The following is an 18,379-nucleotide window of genomic DNA, read 5'->3' as shown; positions in this document are numbered from 1 at the left end:
CTCAAAAATATCAACCAGTAGCTCTCCAGAACAATGATGTATTGAGAGCAAAACAGCTGGCCTGCTCAGGACCATGCAAGGCACATCTGGTTAACTTCAGAGGGTCTTTATCACAGAGTAAGTGACAGTAAAACAAAAACAAAGGCTTGAAGAGCTCCACTATATAATGATTTTCTTCCAGAGGACTTCCCTCCTCATCTATATTTAGATCACAGATGGCTTTATTGCTATTAACAGGATATGCATAAGGTGGGTCCTGCATCAACAGGAAAATTACTCTTGAAGCAATGTAACACTGACAGAAGCATCAGTCAAAAGATGGAAGTTCTATAGCATGAAGACACACATAAACAAAGGGAGTTATAGAGGCTTACACAGACACATGAGGAATTTTCCAGAAAATTTGTGGTACATTCCCAGACTGCTGACTTTTAGCATGTGTATAATCTACAAATCAAGTTAACCAGTAGTACCTGTATTTGTCTACAAAATCAGCATATCACAGAAACCAAAACCATTCCATCCCTTCAAATTTTTTATATATTCAAACTGAGCTTAACTGAAAGCCATTAACATAAATTACCACCTCTGGAAAGAGGGGCAGGCAACTCAAGAAGAGTACAGGGACCTAGTTAGGTCATGCAGAGAGAACATCAAAAAGACAAAAGCCCAGCTAGAACTCAACCTGGCTGCTGCCATGATGGATAACAAAAAAGGATTTACAAATACCTTAACAACAAAAAAGAAAGACAAGGAAAATATCCACCTTTTATTGGATGAAGGGGGCAACACTGCTGTCAAGGATGAGGAAAAGGCTGAGGTACTTAATGCCTCAGTTTAATAATCAGACCCTTTACCCTCAGGGTATTCAGCCTCCTGACAGGGATGGAGAGCAGCACCAACTCCCCATAGTCCAAGAGGAAGCAGTTAATGACCTCTTATGCCACCTAGACACTCACAAGTCCATGGGGCCAGAGTGCTGAGAGAGCTGGTGTAGGAGTTTGCCAAGCCACTCTCCGTCATCCATCAGCAGTCCTAGTGCCAGATGATTGGAGGCTTGCCAGCTTGACACCCATCTATAAAAAGAACCAAAAGAAGGATTTGGGGAACTCCAGGCCTGTGAGCCTGTCCACAGTACCAGGGAAGATTATGGAGCAGTTCATGTTGGGTGGATGTTCAAGGATAACAGCGGGCTCAGGCCCAGAGAGCATGGGTTCATGAAAGGCAAGTCCTGGTTGACCAAGCTCATCTCCTTCTATGACCAGGTGACTCCCCTAGTGGATGAGAGAAAGGCTGTGGATATTGTCTACTTGGACTTTAGTAAAGCCTTTGACACTGTGTCCCAGAGCACTCTCCTCAAGAAATTTGTGGCCCATGGCATAGGCAGGTGGAGTCCTGGCTGGATGGCTGGGCTGTGGCCAGCGGAATGGGGTTTAACACAACCAAGTGCCAGGTCCTGCACCTTTGGCCAAGCAACACTACTGGCTTGGGGAAGAGTGGCTGGAAAGCAGCCCAGTGAAAAAGGATCTAGTGGTGCTGGTAGATGACTAGCAGAACATGAGCCAGCAGTGTGTCAAGGTGGCCAAGAAGGCCAAAGGCATCTTGCCCTGTATCAGAAACAGGGTGGCCAGCAGGAGTAGGGATGTGATTGTGCTCCTGTACTCAGCCCTAGTGAGGCCACAGTTTGAGTACTTATTGTTCTGTACAACTGCCTGAAAGGAGGTTGTAGTGAGGCTGGTGTTGGTTTCTTCTCCCAAGTAACAAGCAACAGGACCAGAGAAAATTGGCTTAAGTTGTGTCGGGAGAGGTTTAGATTTGACATCAGGGAAAACTTCTTTACTGAGTGATGAGGCATTGGGACAGGCTGCCCAGGGACATGGTGGAGTTGCCGTCCCTGGAGGTGTTCAAGAAATGTATAGATGTGGTATTTCAGGACATGGTTTAGTTATCATGGTAGCTGGGTTACAGTTGGACTCAATGATCTTAAAAGTCTTTTCCAACCTTAATGATTCTATGATTCTTTTAAGTTGGAATCATAGAATTCTATTATTCTACAATTATAATGCTAATGCCACAGTTAAAGTTACCCTGTCAAACAAAGTAACTGACTTTTGGGTTGTTTTCTTGTTAGCTGGGATTGTTCTGTTTTGTTGTTGGGTTTTTTTGTGTTATTTTTTGTTGTTTTGTTTATTTGGGGTTTGTTTTGTTTACTTGGCTTGGTTTGGTTGGGGGGGGTTGGGTTTTGGTGGGGTTTTTTGCTTCTTTGGTGGGGTTTTTGTTTGTTTATTTTTTAAAGTAATGACAGCAACACTTTTCAGTAAGTTGCTGTTTCAGGTCATGAAACACTATCCATTGTATTACAAATCATTTGAATATATGTGCTGATGTTTATGTACCTTGTCTTACACAACCATTAATATACATTCAGTGAGTATCATTGCTCCACTGTATTTCTCTGGACATAGAACATAAACATGTATAAAAAGGCTGAATTTCTGTAATCAAATTAGTTTTGAGGGAGAGAAAGGATTTCCCAGTTTGCAGCTTGCACCTTTTTGTTGTGTGCCAGCTCTTTCACTTAATTGCATCCCCTTCACTTTGATATTGACTCAAAAAGCATACATTGTACATGGGTGTAGAAATTAGAACATCAATTCAGTCTGAGAAAAGGAACTTGGTAAAAAGAAAACTCATGTCCTGGCAATTAGTGGAGCAGGCATAATTGCTGGCGTGGGCTGATAGACTGAACTGTAAATGCTATTGACTAACCCAATCTCTTTTTTCTCTTTCTGAGATTTTAATAACCCATATCAAGCAGATAATGAGAACTCTGTACATACAACTATATTTTAGTGCAACACTTGAAAAGGCACTGCAAAGAAAAATCATTAAGATACTGGAGATACTGTGCCAGGATAAAAATACAAGAACAGATAAACTAGCTTAGGAATGGGGATGCTGGAGATACTGTTGGTGACTCATTAATCTGCAGTCAGGTATCAAATAGGTCACTTCAGGTTCTGAGGTCAGAAACAGACAATTACAAAACAGGTAATTAGAAAAAAAAAATCTTGACAAAAAAAGAGTTGTTTCACTGATGGCAAAGACAGACACAGGATACATTGGAAAGGCTACAAAACATGCTGAAAAGAAAAACAGAACAGTATTTGGCTAGTATCTGATACTTGTTAAGAACAACAGAACTTTACATTCTTTAGGAAAACCTACAAAATACAATACACGAAGACTATCAAACCAATACACACACAACTCTCCCAGAAAAAAATCAAGACTGCATAAACAAGCTACCTGGTTAGAATTATTCACCCTCACGTTTCCCTGTCAAAGGAACAAGAAAAAAAGTCCCTGAAACCACCACCATGCCATTCCCTGCCTGAATCTACCTTTCATCTCAAGTTCTTACTCAAGTCAAACTCCACACATCTCCTTCCTTCACAACTTAGCTTTCCAGCTACAGAAGAATATACATGAGATGAAGGTAGGTAGGTGTAGAAGCAGTCTGGGATATTTTATATATGCTGTAGGCAAACTTACGTGGTGATTCATTGTCTATGGCCACAGGTCCTCTGTCCTAAAACTAACTAGCTTCGCATCAGCAAAAACAAGACAAGATAATCACCTCAGATAGCCTAATGCCCGTTTCTTGGGCAATGCTTCCTTTTCACCTCTATCAAATGCATACCAATTTTCAGGATTTACAAGTTGACTTCAGCACTGGACATCACAAAGGAATAGTGAAGACTGGAGCAGAAAACAAATGCCTCTCTTCTGCCAGAGCAGACTGCAATTTTTATCAAAGTGCTCTGGAAAATTGGTACTTACTGAGAGTTTGCAGTTGGACTGATGCAACAGTAACATTGTCACCATCTGAACAGAAATTATTAGAACTGCCTGTGACTGAAGTGAATTTGTTCATGATTTTTCTGAAAAGGCTTGCAATATAACTGCATATATTTGAGGCATAAAAAGGCCAAATTTAAGATAAGGATAATACCACCTTAAAGATGGTCTTTCAAATAAGCCTTGATGACACAGGAATGCTTCAGAACAAGTATTTCCAGGTCACTCAGTTTTACTTTCCACCCTGACAGACTGGTTGCTATGCACTGCTAACTATTCAATGAGAGATACTAAGATGACATAAAATGCACGCCTTTAACAAAATTCCCTCTAAGCCATTCTGTTCAGTGCTAATTCTATATCAGCAGTATTTATTTTCATAGGCTACTCAAACAGCCTCTTCTGCCTGCAAGATGCACATGCTCATCACTGTTAATCTGGGCATTACACCAGTTCAGTTCAATTCAGGATTCACCTTACTGCAATCAAAAATTTTATGGCATAGCTGCTCTATTAACCTTCCTAAGGGCAGGAGTTCTTAATTACCATCTGGGATGGGATCCGCTGATGGATCTGCAAGACACTAATACCAATTTATAAGGACTAAGGTAACTGAAAGACAAGGGAGTAACAGCTTCCATTTCCCCCATCATTCTTCCCACTAAAGGACAAACAAAAAGGAGACAGTTGCTGCTGTGGGTGTCTGCCTCCACCTAAAGCAAATACCCTCTCCATCTTGAGACTCTCTTTACTGTTAGGTAATGGTGACTTTACATACTGACTTCAGATGGCAAAACTGCAGTTCACAAAATCTACAGATTCACTGCAAATTTCACATTCATCATCTTCATGCTGCTTCTTTCAACGCTTGGGTGTAACATGACAAAAACACCATACTCGTCACTGCAAACTCCTGCCAACTGGAATCATGCAGTGCTACATAAGGAAGTTTGCAAACACTGATTAGGAGTGGCAGACAAAACAGCAGCAATTGGTCCAAAGAGGCATGGACTTCATTTCTTGTTTATTTCAGTGACTTAAATGAGGGGTTGGGAATCCCACAACACATTATTTTTCTCTGATTTTTTTTTTTTTAATTTTTAGTCCTGCTATTCAACTTTTGGATGCCTGGCTCTCCACCCCTCTGTTAGCAAAGTGTGGCAAGCACCTTGTTATCCTCATCCAACACATAAGCTGCATTTGGCCTTCTTAAGTAAACTGTGAATGGATCTCACTCCTACATGTTAAACTACAAGTTAGCACATGCTTGTAAAAATGGAACAGGAAACAACTTCCTGAAAGAGGTGCCATGGTATGTAAAGATCACACCAAGGCCACCACAGGAAAGGAGTGAAGCTTCTAGAGAACAGTTAAAGATCTCATCAAATCCTTCAGAGCAAGCTGATGTCTTAGATAAGAGCACGCTTTGAGGAATGTTTCCTTCAGCGGATGCCAGGTGCAGGAGCTGGGGCTTGCTCCTGCTCTTGCACCTCAGTTATGCCAAAAGAGCTGTCTGTGGGGCTGGATAGTGAACTGGGTCAGGAAACTGACTCACAGTATAAATGAACATTTTCTTCTTTTCCCTCTTAAGTTATTTATAACCTGGATGGTTTCTCCAAGCAGTTTACCACATGGCCTCACAAAATTACTTACCTTGAAGAGCTGAAGTGGACAGCAAAATAGTACAGGTGGATGAACCAGCTGGTGTTGGTATGGAAAGAACAAGAATTTTTCAAGCTGGCTTTGCTAGCTACTGAAGCCAGCAGAGCATGAAAGTCTACCCTAGAGCACAAGTGTCAATATAAAACCTCTCTAATTTAAACACCAGTTGCCATGTATTTGTTTGTTATATGAATAAACAGAAGCACAATGTTCTTCCATTAACTACAGAGAGAACAGAAACAACCTTGCCCAACATAAAGCTCCTGCCAATATTAGACTACAAAAGGAATGGACTGTGACACAGGTTGTGGCTTGTGCTGGTCCACAAACAGCAACAACAAATTAATGTGCTGCAGGAAAAACTATCCCTTCTGGCCTCAGTTTTAACCATTTTTAAAACTTTTTTTTTTTCCTCTCCTCACTGTTGTTAGTTGCTTGGAATGTCTGATGGTTTCCATAGGTAACGTAGAGCCCATCCCTATGAGACAGGGACTGTATTCTGCCAGAAAACTGAGAGTAACTACAGTGAAGAGCTGAATGGATAAAAAAAGAATCTTCCTTCAACCTATGCTTGTTAAGTAGCACTCATTACCTGAAGTAAATAGTGTTAAATCCATTAAGATACACAGACTTACCAAAAAATACATATATTTTAATTGATTAGATTTAGGCCAAATTGTACTAAATGCATCATCATAAACTCCAGTATAGAATTCTGCAAAAACAATATCAAATTTTGATAACTTAGCAGGCTTTTTTTAATATATATATATATAAATACCATTAGCACTTAGTTTTTCTTTCCTCTTCCAGAAGATGGAGACAGAATTACAGAGTAATGAAAAACAGTAACATTCAGGATGAAAACAAATAGTAGCTATATATGAATAATATATAAATAGGGAACTATAAAGACGAGTCTAAAAGAAAATATAGTTGGCTGTACTGGGTAGAAATCTGCCAAATTTACGTAAAAGAAAAAATGTTACCTTGCTCTAATACTGTGGGACAGACACTTGTTTAGCAGTTTCAATTATGGTAATAAAATCAACCCAATAAATGCTACTCTTGAAGATTGCTATGGATCCCTCCCTTCACCTTATTAAGGCCATTGATAGCTGAGTCATCCCCACTTGAGAGGTCAAATATGACTGGACCCTGCAATGGGGAAGAAAGGGAACGTTTGCAATAAAACTGGGAAAGTTTTGCTGGTCAGGAAAACAATTTACCTCTGCTTTTGGAAACTTCTGCATCTACAGATCAGAACATGGCTCTCTAACTTTTGTTTTGCAGATTTCTACTTGGCCTAAACTAGTCCATATGCTTACAATTTACATAGGATGACAGAAGCTGAATTGAGGATTATTGTATTTGGTTTTTTTGTTTATTTTTTTAAGGAATCACCTAAGAGGTTTTGGTATCATAGTTTTCTTGCTTTATGGATAACTGTTCTAGATGTTAAGGGAACTGGAGCTCAGAGGTGCCACAGATGAATTAGCATCAACAATTACAAGCCCTTAAAAAATTCAGGAAGTTCAGCATGGTAATATTTTTTGGTATGACAAGTTACTCCACTGCTGCCAAGCCACAAGACGATGAACTAGTCTGGCTTCTTTTGGGACATGTGTTATCTTCCAACATGAATCTTCCTGACATGTTTCAAACATTATGGTAATCATTTACCTTCTTTTTTTTTTTTTTTTTCCACCTCCCCCCTGTAGATTACCGTAGAGCTGCATACTCTACCACACGTAATAACTTCAGAAGAATGAACATTTTATGTACCGGGACTAATGTCCAACTCACCACATTAATCCTGCTTCACCAGCTCAAGCCTGTTTCCCACACAAGACAAGCAACTGAAGTGGAACTTCCACATGCATCTTTTCAACCTAAAGAGTCCAAAAATACCTGCCTGGCAAGTGTTCAGTCAGCCATGGATAATGTTTTATCCCTTATCTAAAATGACTAAATATGCTCTTCAAGGAAAGGTGACCACTATTTTAAATATAAATAGAAACAAAAATTAAAAGAAAGAGAACATTTGACTAAAAGGGAGGTTTCAGAGTAGCTTTGTATGTCACCACTTTTTCTTAAGTGTACCTTTATACCATCATCATACATACAACTACATATTCATTTTATTATTTCAAAGTATACATTTGTTTTTAATACATTTCAGTAAATTTTAATACATGCATGAAATGAACTTTGACTTCAAGCTCACCTGTTTTTCAGAAATCTGAGCACTATTGATTCTCCATTATCTGTCCGTGTTTGTTCACACAGAAAATAATACTCTCTCAACTGTTTAATTTGGAGCAGAAATGAAGACATAATAATTTCAAGAATTTAAGCAAAAATCTTAAGACTTACAAATAGAACCTAAGGACCTTTCCTACTAAAAAAAAAAAAATGTCTTAAGCATGTAAACACTTGTTACTGACTCTGAGTACATGATATTCTCCACACAAACAGTGCAGATCCACCTTTAGGCAAGGTTTTCCAGTCCTTTGAGATCTGCAGTTTCTTGACAACTTTTTTTTTTTTTTCTATTCAAGGGAGGAAGTGAGTGAATCAGGGTAAGGCGGTTTTGCTTGCTCTGAAATCAGATATTTGCACATACTTGTAGAAACCGAATGGGGTCCTCCAAAATCTTTCCGCTTTGCTGTGTTGTGTCAGATCAAAAGATTACATTTATGTTCAAGAAGAAGCTACTATTTCTTCACTACAGCACCCACCCCAGTGTATGTTAAATCTCACCCTATGCATCTGCATAGTTCCAATTTTACAACGCACTATGAAAAAGCTAGCAAATTCTAATAATCAATCACTCTAAATATTTATCATATTTTTTAAAAGCTTAACATGCCAACTGGTCTCATACACAAACTCCAAAATACAGTTTTAATGCATCTTAAAATGCCTTTTTTTAGCTTTTCAATTGTAATATACAATTGACCTGGGGGAACATCCCTCAGCATTTCTGTATTCTCATGACTGTATTTTTGGTATTATCCTGACAAAAGTTGATTTAACAAGTTGCCACAATCAAGTGACTTGTAGAAACACTTATGCATACCACTGTCACACACTTAGACTCAACCTCAGATGATCATGTTTCAGTCAGCCCTGCTCTCTGTTTATCAGAGGCTTTACTAAGCCCTGTCATTTAGAGTCCATCACACACCAGCAGTCCCAGCTGCACATATTTTAGGCGGATTGAAATCACTCTAATTTTTCATGTTTATTATTTTGCATTACAAGTTGAAGAGATTTCTGTAAGAAGCCTGGAAAAAAAAAAAGAATGGGATCTCTTAGTCTACAGTGGTATACAAATGTCAACTACTATTAAGTAAAAATGAGATCCCAATGTTTTGCTTGTCCTCTCTTACTCCTATCTCTCTCCCCTTCTAATTACCACACAGGTCAAACATCCATCTCCTACTATCTTATCAGAAGTTCAAAGTTCTCACAGTACATCTGAGCTCCTGGATTAATCTGGGTTAATCTGGACAAGCACTTCTGGAAAGTTCTGGTAAAGTCCTTCCCTAGAAATCCAGACTGCCAGGTGGGGAACTCCCTCCTTGGGACTTTATGGATTACAAGTCGTTTTCAGGGCCTCATCTTGCACAAAGGCTATTAGACTTTTGCAACCACCTATACTGAACTGCACATAATAAGAAAAGGCAGGTTATATAGCTATGCACAAGCCTTCCCAGAGCAGCCATGAGTTTGGGGGTTTTAATATCCCTTCGTCCCCTGTCTACCATTGTTACAAGAACAAAAATATAAGCAGGAAGAAAACCATCCCTCCACAAGCTTCATTTGAAGTATCAATCTAAAGCTACAACTCTCATCTCAAACATGTAATTTAGAAAAAAACTCTGGATATTACAAAGAGCAAATACATGCTTTTACCTTGGTATTTATTTTTTTTAAGGTTCAGGTTTTTTCAGCCTTTGACCTGTAACAGAAATAAGGACTAGCCAGTAGGTACATTTATTCCTGTTATTCTGTAAAGACTTTTGAATGATTCATCCTTCTGACTCACATAATTAACACAGTGGAAGTAGGCTTTGAAAAACAGAACAAGCAGTCATCTTAAGTAAGAGATGCTCTCTATCTCTCCTTCTGCACAATAGTTAATCCATTTGAGTATACTGCTGAACAGAAGAAATTAAAAGAAAGCCTTACACTTTTTTCTAGGGTAGCAGATAATAATTACAGATATGTTGATATTGGCTATACCTTTGGCAGAATAATATAGTTCAAGACTAACCTTAAATATCTAAGAAATCACCATCTGCACTGACCAAGCTGTTTTCCCATCTTTTTTACAATTAAGAAAGACCTAAAAGTGTAGACTTACAGGTTTCTTTTGCAGAAGAGCATCACTGAGGACTAGTCTAGGAATGAGATTCATCTGCTCTTATTAATACTTGAACAGACAACTATTTCCATTCAGCAGGAGAAAAAAATGAAAAAAAAAGTACATATATAAAAATTGTTGAACATATTTCAAAATACCACTTTATCCTGTGTTGTAGAAGATGTTTATGGTGGCATCTTACAATTCAGAACAATTTCATTCTCCATAGCCAAATAATTAATGGTATTTGTCCATGCATTCAGCTCCATCTTCAAGATAATCAGATATTAAAAAAAGTCAATTAAATACTTAAAAGGAGAGAAAACATTTTCTAAAACTCTATGAGTTTTATGGCAGATTAAAAAAAAAAAAAAGAGAGACAACTAAACATAATCATGTTCCGTCAGTATTTATCAAACTAGGTAAGAACAGAATATACAGAACTTTTTGGGTTTCATTGTTACCTGTACATAATAAAAGATCAACAGTCTCTGGCTTGCAGGCAGGACTATAATCTAGTCCAGTGACAACCAAATTCTGATGTCCAATCCCCAGGCTAAATCGACTGGGCCTTCCTTCTGCCCTTCCTTGTAATTTCAAACCCCTTTCTTGAAAAATCATAGCAGCCCAAAGGACTGAACATGAAGACCAGAATACTCAATTCATAAGCACTAATATTACAATGGCTGTAGTATATGAACTTTAAAATCATCTGCTTAACAAAATTATCCTGATGGTCAAAATTAAGTATCTGTGCAGAACAGAAATGAGCCTGCCCTTACGTATTCACTCTGTGGTTTGAGGACTGTAATGCTCTGCTTGCCAGTGCTGCATTCTTTACTTATTGCCACATTCTACCTAGCTACAAGGTGGGCAGAAAAGGTAAATTAAAACAGTATTCAAATATTAACAAGTATTAACAAATAAGAGATGCCTCTTAGGAAGAAAACAAGTATGATAAAAGTAATGCTGAATGGCATGGTGAAAACAATTTTTATTTTGTGTCATGAAAACTTTGATAACTCTTAGTCAACAGGGAGAAACTTTCTTTGATATTTTAAAACAATTTATCTGACTGACAGTGGGAACTCTCTAACTTAAGGTACACCCTACAACTTTTCCGTTCTTAAATGCTAGACAATCCTAAACCCATTTCTTGATACCAAAAGCTGCTCAGGTTACACAATTGTGAAATAACTTACAACTATTTTAAAATACTCAGAACCAACTTCAGAAATCCTAAAGAGACATAAAACCGTGAATGGAAGCACTATTGAAACTCTTGACAAAGGCAGAATTCAAAGCAGAGCTGAGGATAGTTCACTTCCTGGCATTTTATTACCTTGAAAATCCAGGGGTGTGTTTCCTATAAGACCCATTAATTAATTCAGAATCTCAAACTATGTAAACAAATTTATTTTAACTTGAAATAGTGTAAAGGGTTCTATTGTTTGTTACTCAGCTATATTACTTCCATTATTATAACTGCTCTACTATATGGTAGTGAGTTTGCTATATAGAAAGCATTTACCACATACTTCACAGAGTCTTTCAACACACCTACCACCTACTTCTTACATGTGTTAGTTTTTCATGTAATGGAAACCTGACAAAACAAAGCCAACTGGTTTAAAAAAAAAAAAAAGACACTAAGAGTTCTCTGGTGTGTACTCTGCTATGCTGGCTATTTCTAACAAATAATAATGTCACAGACTTCCACCAAAGACCAAATCATTCAAATATGACTGATGTTTTTGCAGAAATCTGCAAACAGGTGAAACCATGTCTGGTTTCTATTCTGATGCTGCTGTCCAAATGCAGATTCCTGAACTGCTCCATTAGCCAATCACATTCTGGGCTGCATCAAAAGAAGTGTGGCCAGCAGATCAAGAGAGGTAGTTCTGCCAGTCTACTATGCTCTGGTGAGACCTCACCTGGAGTACTGAGGGGGCCCAGAGGAGGGCCACAAAAATGATCAGAGGGCTGGAGCACCTCTCCTATGAAGATGGGCTGAGAGAGCTGAGGTTATTCAGCCTGGAGAAGAGAGGGCTGCGAGTAGACCTTAGAGCAGCCTTCCAGTAAGGCTGGAGAGGGACTGTTTAGAAGGGCTTGTAGTGATAGGAATTGGGGCAATGGTTTGAACCTGAAGAAGGGTAGCTTTGGCTTGGACATTAGGAAAAAGTTCTTTACTCTGCAGGTCATGGGACACTGGAATAAGCTGCCCAGGGCGGTGGTGGAGGTCTCATCTCTTGAGACATTCAAGGTCAGGCTTGATAGGGCTCTGAGCAAACTGATCTAATTGGGGATGCCCCTGCTTACTGCAGGGGGGGTGGACTAGATAATCTTTAAAGGTCCCTTCAAACCCAATGCATTCTCTGATCTTCTAATTTAAGCCCATCAGACCTCATGTGCGCACACACACATAACTACAAGCATCTTGACTTGCAAACTCAATACTGATGAGGTCAGAAGGAAGCCTCATATTTAACTGTTAGTAGTTCAGAAGACCAAAGTGGAAAAAAAAAAAAAAAAAGAGAATAGGAGGTAACATAAGCATGCAGGATTTGTTCCCATTCTCAGGACTAATATCAGATTTCATTTTTACCTATATAAAAAAATAATAGAGAGACTCAAGTTTGCAATTCCTTTCCTTGTTTCAAGAAAACATAAAACCCAGAAGTTTTGCTTGGTGGCACTTGCACATCCAATGTTCTAGCAAAACCAGGGTTTAAATAAGATTCTAGCAAGCACAGCTTCATTAAGGGTTGCCACAGCAACCTCTTGTTATGCTATATATTAAAGGAATGTGCCACAATTAAAGCCTCCTAAACTGAAACCAGCAAGGTTCCTAAGCAAGGAACTAGAGACACATTACAGGAGCCGATTTGCCAGGTCACATGACACAAGTCGTACAGAGGCTCATGGGGTGCAGAAATGTTGAGTTACAGAAAAGTAAAGAGAACCTCTGACACAGAACTAAAATGAAGACAACAGTTTGAGAGATTGGAGTTTTCTGGAATAAGTACTACTGTGTGCCCTTCTGCTACCGTGAAAAATAGCTGGGGGAAGTGAAGGAGCACAATTAAGAGCACATTCTGCTAGGAAAGGAGGGACAGTTGGGCTGCAGAACATAACAGCCTTTCAGGCATGGGTCTCCACATACACAGGCTTTTCCACAATACATGGATTTCATATATACCTCACCATTCATCATATACTAATATTCAAGAGACTTGGTTACATTTTAATTGTATGTCAATACGGGGGTGTTACATTAGCTTGTTGCAGGCCTGGTCTCCAGTGCATAATTTATCAGAGTATACCATCTCCCGCATCTAGTCTAGTGAGATTACACCACCAGATGTTATGTACCAAGATAACCAATGTCACAATACATCATGTTCTGGCAATGAGATTCATAGACAGCAAGCTACATGTATCAAGAAACAAACACCTGCTGATGGTAAGGCCCTAAATTAGCCCCTTACAACTACACTCTTCACAAGCGGCAACAGCTGAGACTTACAAAATCTCATCCCAAAGCATACCGATGTTTTCCCCACTGTCAGCTAGACCTTAGCAAGCAACTCTATAGTCAGTACATGACAGCCATGAAGGTCAAGATCCAATTATAGCCTCAAGCCCCGGGCCACGGAAGCTAGTTTCTCTGGCTCAGCTTTGTACAGTCATGAAGTGGTCCTTACACTCTACTAGTTTTCCTAGATCCTCAGAAACCGACGGGTGCGAGTTTACCAGCTCCAGCACGAGAATTAGCTTTGTACCCGCACAGAGCCGCCAGTCAGTCCACCAAACCCAGCTCCTCGTGCCCAGCGCGGCACCCAAACGCAAGATGTGCACGCTTGCCAACGGCAGCGGTGCCGCCTTCAAGCAGGAGCACCCGGCTAAAGCCGGAGCACACGCCTCGGCGAAGGGCACGGACGCCCGCAAAGCACCGCAGTATGAATCCGAGCAAACCCACCAGAAGCACTCTCAGCCCCTCTTCACCGCTCCCTCACTTGTTTTTAAAGCCCGCTCGCCGTACCACAGCCTCAAGCTAGCCGGCAGAAATTACGTTAGCAGAAGCCGCGGGCCGCGCCGTGCGGCGCGGAGCCGGAGGGAGGCGCAGCTGCACCGGCTCCGGATCGGCAGGGTATGCGGAGACCCGGGACGGTCACAGCCCCCGGCTCCCCCGCCCCAGCCCCGCGCTCTGGCACTTGAGAGGGCGGGGAGGGCACCCAGGCAGGCTGATCTCGGCCGTCCCCTGACCTTACCCTCACTTGTCAGGAGGCGCCCACCACCCCGTCGCCCGCCCAAGCGCAGTGCCCGCCGGGCAGTTCTGCCGATACACCACCTGCCCGGCTCTCCTCGCCGCCCCACAGAGGAGCGACGGGACTGACGGCAGCGGAGGCCCCGTCCACGACCGCTCACCTGCAAGGGGAAAGTGGCCGCCTTGTTGCCCACATAGCCGCGGACGACATGGCTCTGGATGGAAAGCACCCGGCACTCGCGCTCCGACTCCATGACTGCACAACCCGCCCGCTCCGGGCCGAGGTGGCGGCGCCGGGAGCAGGAGCGCGGGGCGGAGCGGGGAGGGCGTCACGCGCTCGCCCTCCCCTCCTGTCACACACACACCCGCCCCCGGCGCGCGGGAGGCGGGGCGCGCGCCGGCCCGCCGCCCCGGGGCCGTCAGCCGATGGGCGCGGGCGCCTAATGGCCGCCTACAGCCTTCACTGACCGGGGATTCTGAGGCAACCGGCGAGGCGAGGCTCCTGGGCGCGGTGCCCACTGGCGGCACCTGCCAATGGCCTCTCACCGATGCCTGCCCCCCGCCTACACCCCGCTGTCTCTCACTGCAGGTGTCGCCGCTGCTTACGCCCCGCCGTCACGCGGCACGCGCCGTCACGCGCCCCAGCGGCCGACTCTCCTGCCCTTGGCGGAGCGGCTGTCGCCGCTGCTGTCGCCGCTGCTGTCGCCGGCGGCATCCGGCAGGAAAGAGCGGCCCCAAAGCCCGCGCCCGGCCAGCCTCAGCCCTTTGGCCAGCAGGGTGCTGCATCCCCTTCCCCACCCTGGAAAGATGATGGAGCAGCTCATCCTGGAGGTCATCTCTAAGCACATGGAAGACGCGAAGGCTATCAGGAGCAGCCAACATGGATTTACCAAGGGGAGATCCTGTCTGACTAATCTGATGCCCTTCTATGAAATTATGACCAAATGGGTAGATGAGGGAAGAGCAGTGGATGTCATAAATCTTGACTTCAGTAAAGCTTTTGATACTGTCTCCCATAACATCCTCATAGAAAAGCTCAGGAGATGTGGTACAGAGGGCTGGTCTGTGAGCTGGACTGAAAACTGGCTTCACAACAGAGTTCAGAGGGTTGTCATCAGTGGGACAGAGTCAACTTGGAGGCCTGTGGCCAGTGGTGTTCCCCAGGGATTGGTATTGGGTCCAGTTTTGTTCAATATTATTAATGACCTGGATGAGGGGATTGAGAGTACCCTCAGCAAGTTTGTTGAGGATACAAAACTGGGGGGGTTGGCTGATACCCCATCAGGCTGTGCAGCCATCCAATGAGATCTGGAGAGCTGGGAGCAGGCAAACCTCATAATGTTTAATAAGGACAAGTGCAGGGTGCTGCATCTGGGGAGGAATAAGAACATGCACCAATACAGGTTAGGGGCTGCACTGCTGGAAAGCAGCTCCACAGAGAAAGACCTTCGAATTCTTTCTGGACAGCAAGTTCTCCATGGGACAACAATGTGCCCTTGTGTCCAAGAGAGCCAATGATATCCTGGCATACATCAAGAAACGTATGTCCAGTAAGTCTAGCGAAGTTCTAACTCTCTACCCTGGTGAGACCACACCTGGAATACTGCATCCAGTTTCGGGCTCCCCAATTCAAGAGAGACAGAGACCTGCTGGAGAGAATCCAATGGAGAGCCACAAGGATGATTAGGGGACTTGAGCATCTCCCCTATGAAGAGAGACTGAGATTCCTGGAGGTATTTAGTCTTGAGAAGACTGAGAGGGGATCTCATCAATGTCTATAAATATCTGAGGGGGTGGGTGTCAAATGGAGGGGGACAAGCTCTTTTCAGTGGTGCACAGTAACAAGACAAGCAACAACGGGTTAAACTTGAAGATTTCACCTCAACATGAGGAGAAACTTCTTTACAGTGAGGGTGATGGAGCACTGGAACAGGCTTCTCAGGGAGGTTGTGGAGTCTCCTTCTCCGGAGACTTTCAAAACCCACCTGGATGCATTCCTGTGCAGACTACCCTAAATGAGCCTGCTCTGGCAGGGGGGTTGGACCTGATGATCTCTTGAGGTCCCTTCCAACCTCTGATATACTGTGATACTGTGATACCCTCTGCAGCGGGGAGGCTGCACCCCCTCTCTTTGGTTCCAGTCAGCCCACCAAGCTTCCCAGTGAGGCACTCACTGACACCTGCAGGGGTACTGCGCCAATGTCGCTCACCCCTCCCCAGCACAAGCTTTCAATGCTGTAGGTGCCACAGCCACCTTGTACAGGCAGATGGTCCCACATGCCAGCCCCCCACATACTGTCCCAAACACCACGTGGGGTACCTGCAGCCCATGCACATGGACCTCTTTCACCTGATCCTGCACACCACACCCACCACCGTTGTTGCCTCTCCTGCCCTTGCCTACATAAGGTGATAACACTTGATGCCTATACCTCTGCCTCTCATGAGCTTCCAGTGCCTGTAGATATTTTCAAACATTGTCCAGGACACAGCCACGGAACACTCCCACATGACCTGTCCTCTACACTAACCAGAGTTGCTGTCCACACTCCATGCTGCTACACAGTGCTAGCCACACCTGCGCCTCTGTGTACTGGCAAGCCAAGAGCACGCATCCCAAAAGCACTACCACTTCCCTTCCTCAAGTGCCCAGAAAGCCCTGTGGAGCCACAGACACCACAGTCAGCCTTGGCATTGGCATGCTGGCCTAAGCTGCAGATACTCTGCCTGCCAGAGCACTGCCACCACAGTTGGGTTTTGAAGTGACTGCAATTGTGTGTTATTGACACACATAAAAATAGTCCCTTAAGAGGGTTGCCGAAATGTGAAAGAAGATGTGTTGGCTGGCAAGTGCTACAATACATCAAGACTCTGTTGAGATAGGACTTGATAACATGTTTGGGAATTTCATCTTTCTCCAGCCATTTGTCATTGCTGACCATCACAGGTTCAGTCAAAGATCTCTTCACAACAAGAAATCATTCCTGATGCCTCTTGTTCTTCTCAGTGGATAGCTTTGAATTGATTCTTGAAATAGCGTGATTATTTCTCAGCAACTTGAAAGCATTATTTTCTTCATCATAAGTAATCTGTTGGAAAATGGGGGAACACAGTGTTCTCTTTTCTGTCATTACTCCAGTCACAAAAACCTAGGGCTTGTTCTTTGCAGGCCTTACTACTAACAGTTTCTGAGTCACCTATAAATGTAGGTATTTCCTTGATTTGTAGAAATTGGTGCATCTCCTTGGAGTATAGATGGGGTCAAAACAATCAATGATCTGCACCATATACCTGTGCTCCAGATCCTTCCTTCTTCTATTTCCCCTTTCCACCCCCACCCTTCCCTCCCTTCCTTCCTCCCATCCTTCTTTCCTGACTTCCTTCCCTCCCACCTTCCTGCTTCCCTTCCTTCTGTCTCATCTTCCTCCTCTATTTCGAACTCCTTGGCCCATTCCCACTTGCCCTCTCCTGGCCAACAGATGTCTTGCTCTGGTCCAAATCAGGCAACATGATTGAGATTGACATTTTCTGAACTCACAGGAGAGGAAAAGGCAAGGCTTCTTGCTTCCATTTGCAGTTCTGAGCCCAGAGTGGCAGCTGCAGGTCAAATCTACTTTAAAGGAGACAAAACTCTGAAGAATTCAAAGCAAGAGCAAATCTTTACAGATCACAGAAAATGGCACACTTTATTTCTCTTTTCCTTGTCCAAGAAGGAAAACACATTTCATACATGCATTAATGCCTGCCTTTACGTTTTGTACAGCTGCTATTTCCTGCACCTAGTAGACCACATAGGCAAAGCAAGGAGTAGGCTCAAGGAAGTCTCATGTTGCAGAGCACAACTGATACCAAACTGCTTGTCCACCTGAGTGAGGAAACTGCAGCGTGGGTAGCGATGCTGAGGTGCTTTGCAGAAAGGCAAACAGAGCTCTGCCTTTCTCAGCAGCTGCTGGGAGTGAAAGAGTATTTGTTACAGGGGAGCACAAGCTGTTTCTTTGAGCAAGGGGATAAATCTGTTCTATGCAGGATTGCTACCTTCATCCTAATATACTTGAAAGGTCTAACAAAGGTGAGCATTCCTAGTAATCTTGATGCTAACCCCAGCAGAACATAAGAATGGAATTCTTTTTTTGTGGGTTAAGAAGTAGAACCTGCATACACAACCAAAAATAAGCAAGGAGGTGACTCAACAGCATCAAGCCCCAATGTTTTTCAAA

At 42.9% G+C, this 18,379-nt stretch overlaps 1 protein-coding gene across 1 annotated transcript in view; it reads right to left on the bottom strand.

The window, feature by feature from the left end:
- PDXK (pyridoxal kinase) overlaps positions 1-14,416 on the bottom strand; it is a 49,451-nt gene extending 35,035 nt beyond the window's left edge. The window contains exon 1 of the mRNA XM_054389730.1: positions 14,324-14,416. Within this exon, the coding sequence (XP_054245705.1) occupies positions 14,324-14,416 (93 nt within the window). The remainder of the gene's footprint in view (positions 1-14,323) is intronic.
- Positions 14,417-18,379: the final 3,963 nt, after the last annotated feature.

Source organism: Indicator indicator, chromosome 1, assembly GCF_027791375.1.
Source record: "Indicator indicator isolate 239-I01 chromosome 1, UM_Iind_1.1, whole genome shotgun sequence".
Classification (NCBI taxonomy): Eukaryota; Metazoa; Chordata; class Aves; order Piciformes; family Indicatoridae; genus Indicator; species Indicator indicator.
This window is presented reverse-complemented; position numbering and strand designations above follow the sequence as displayed.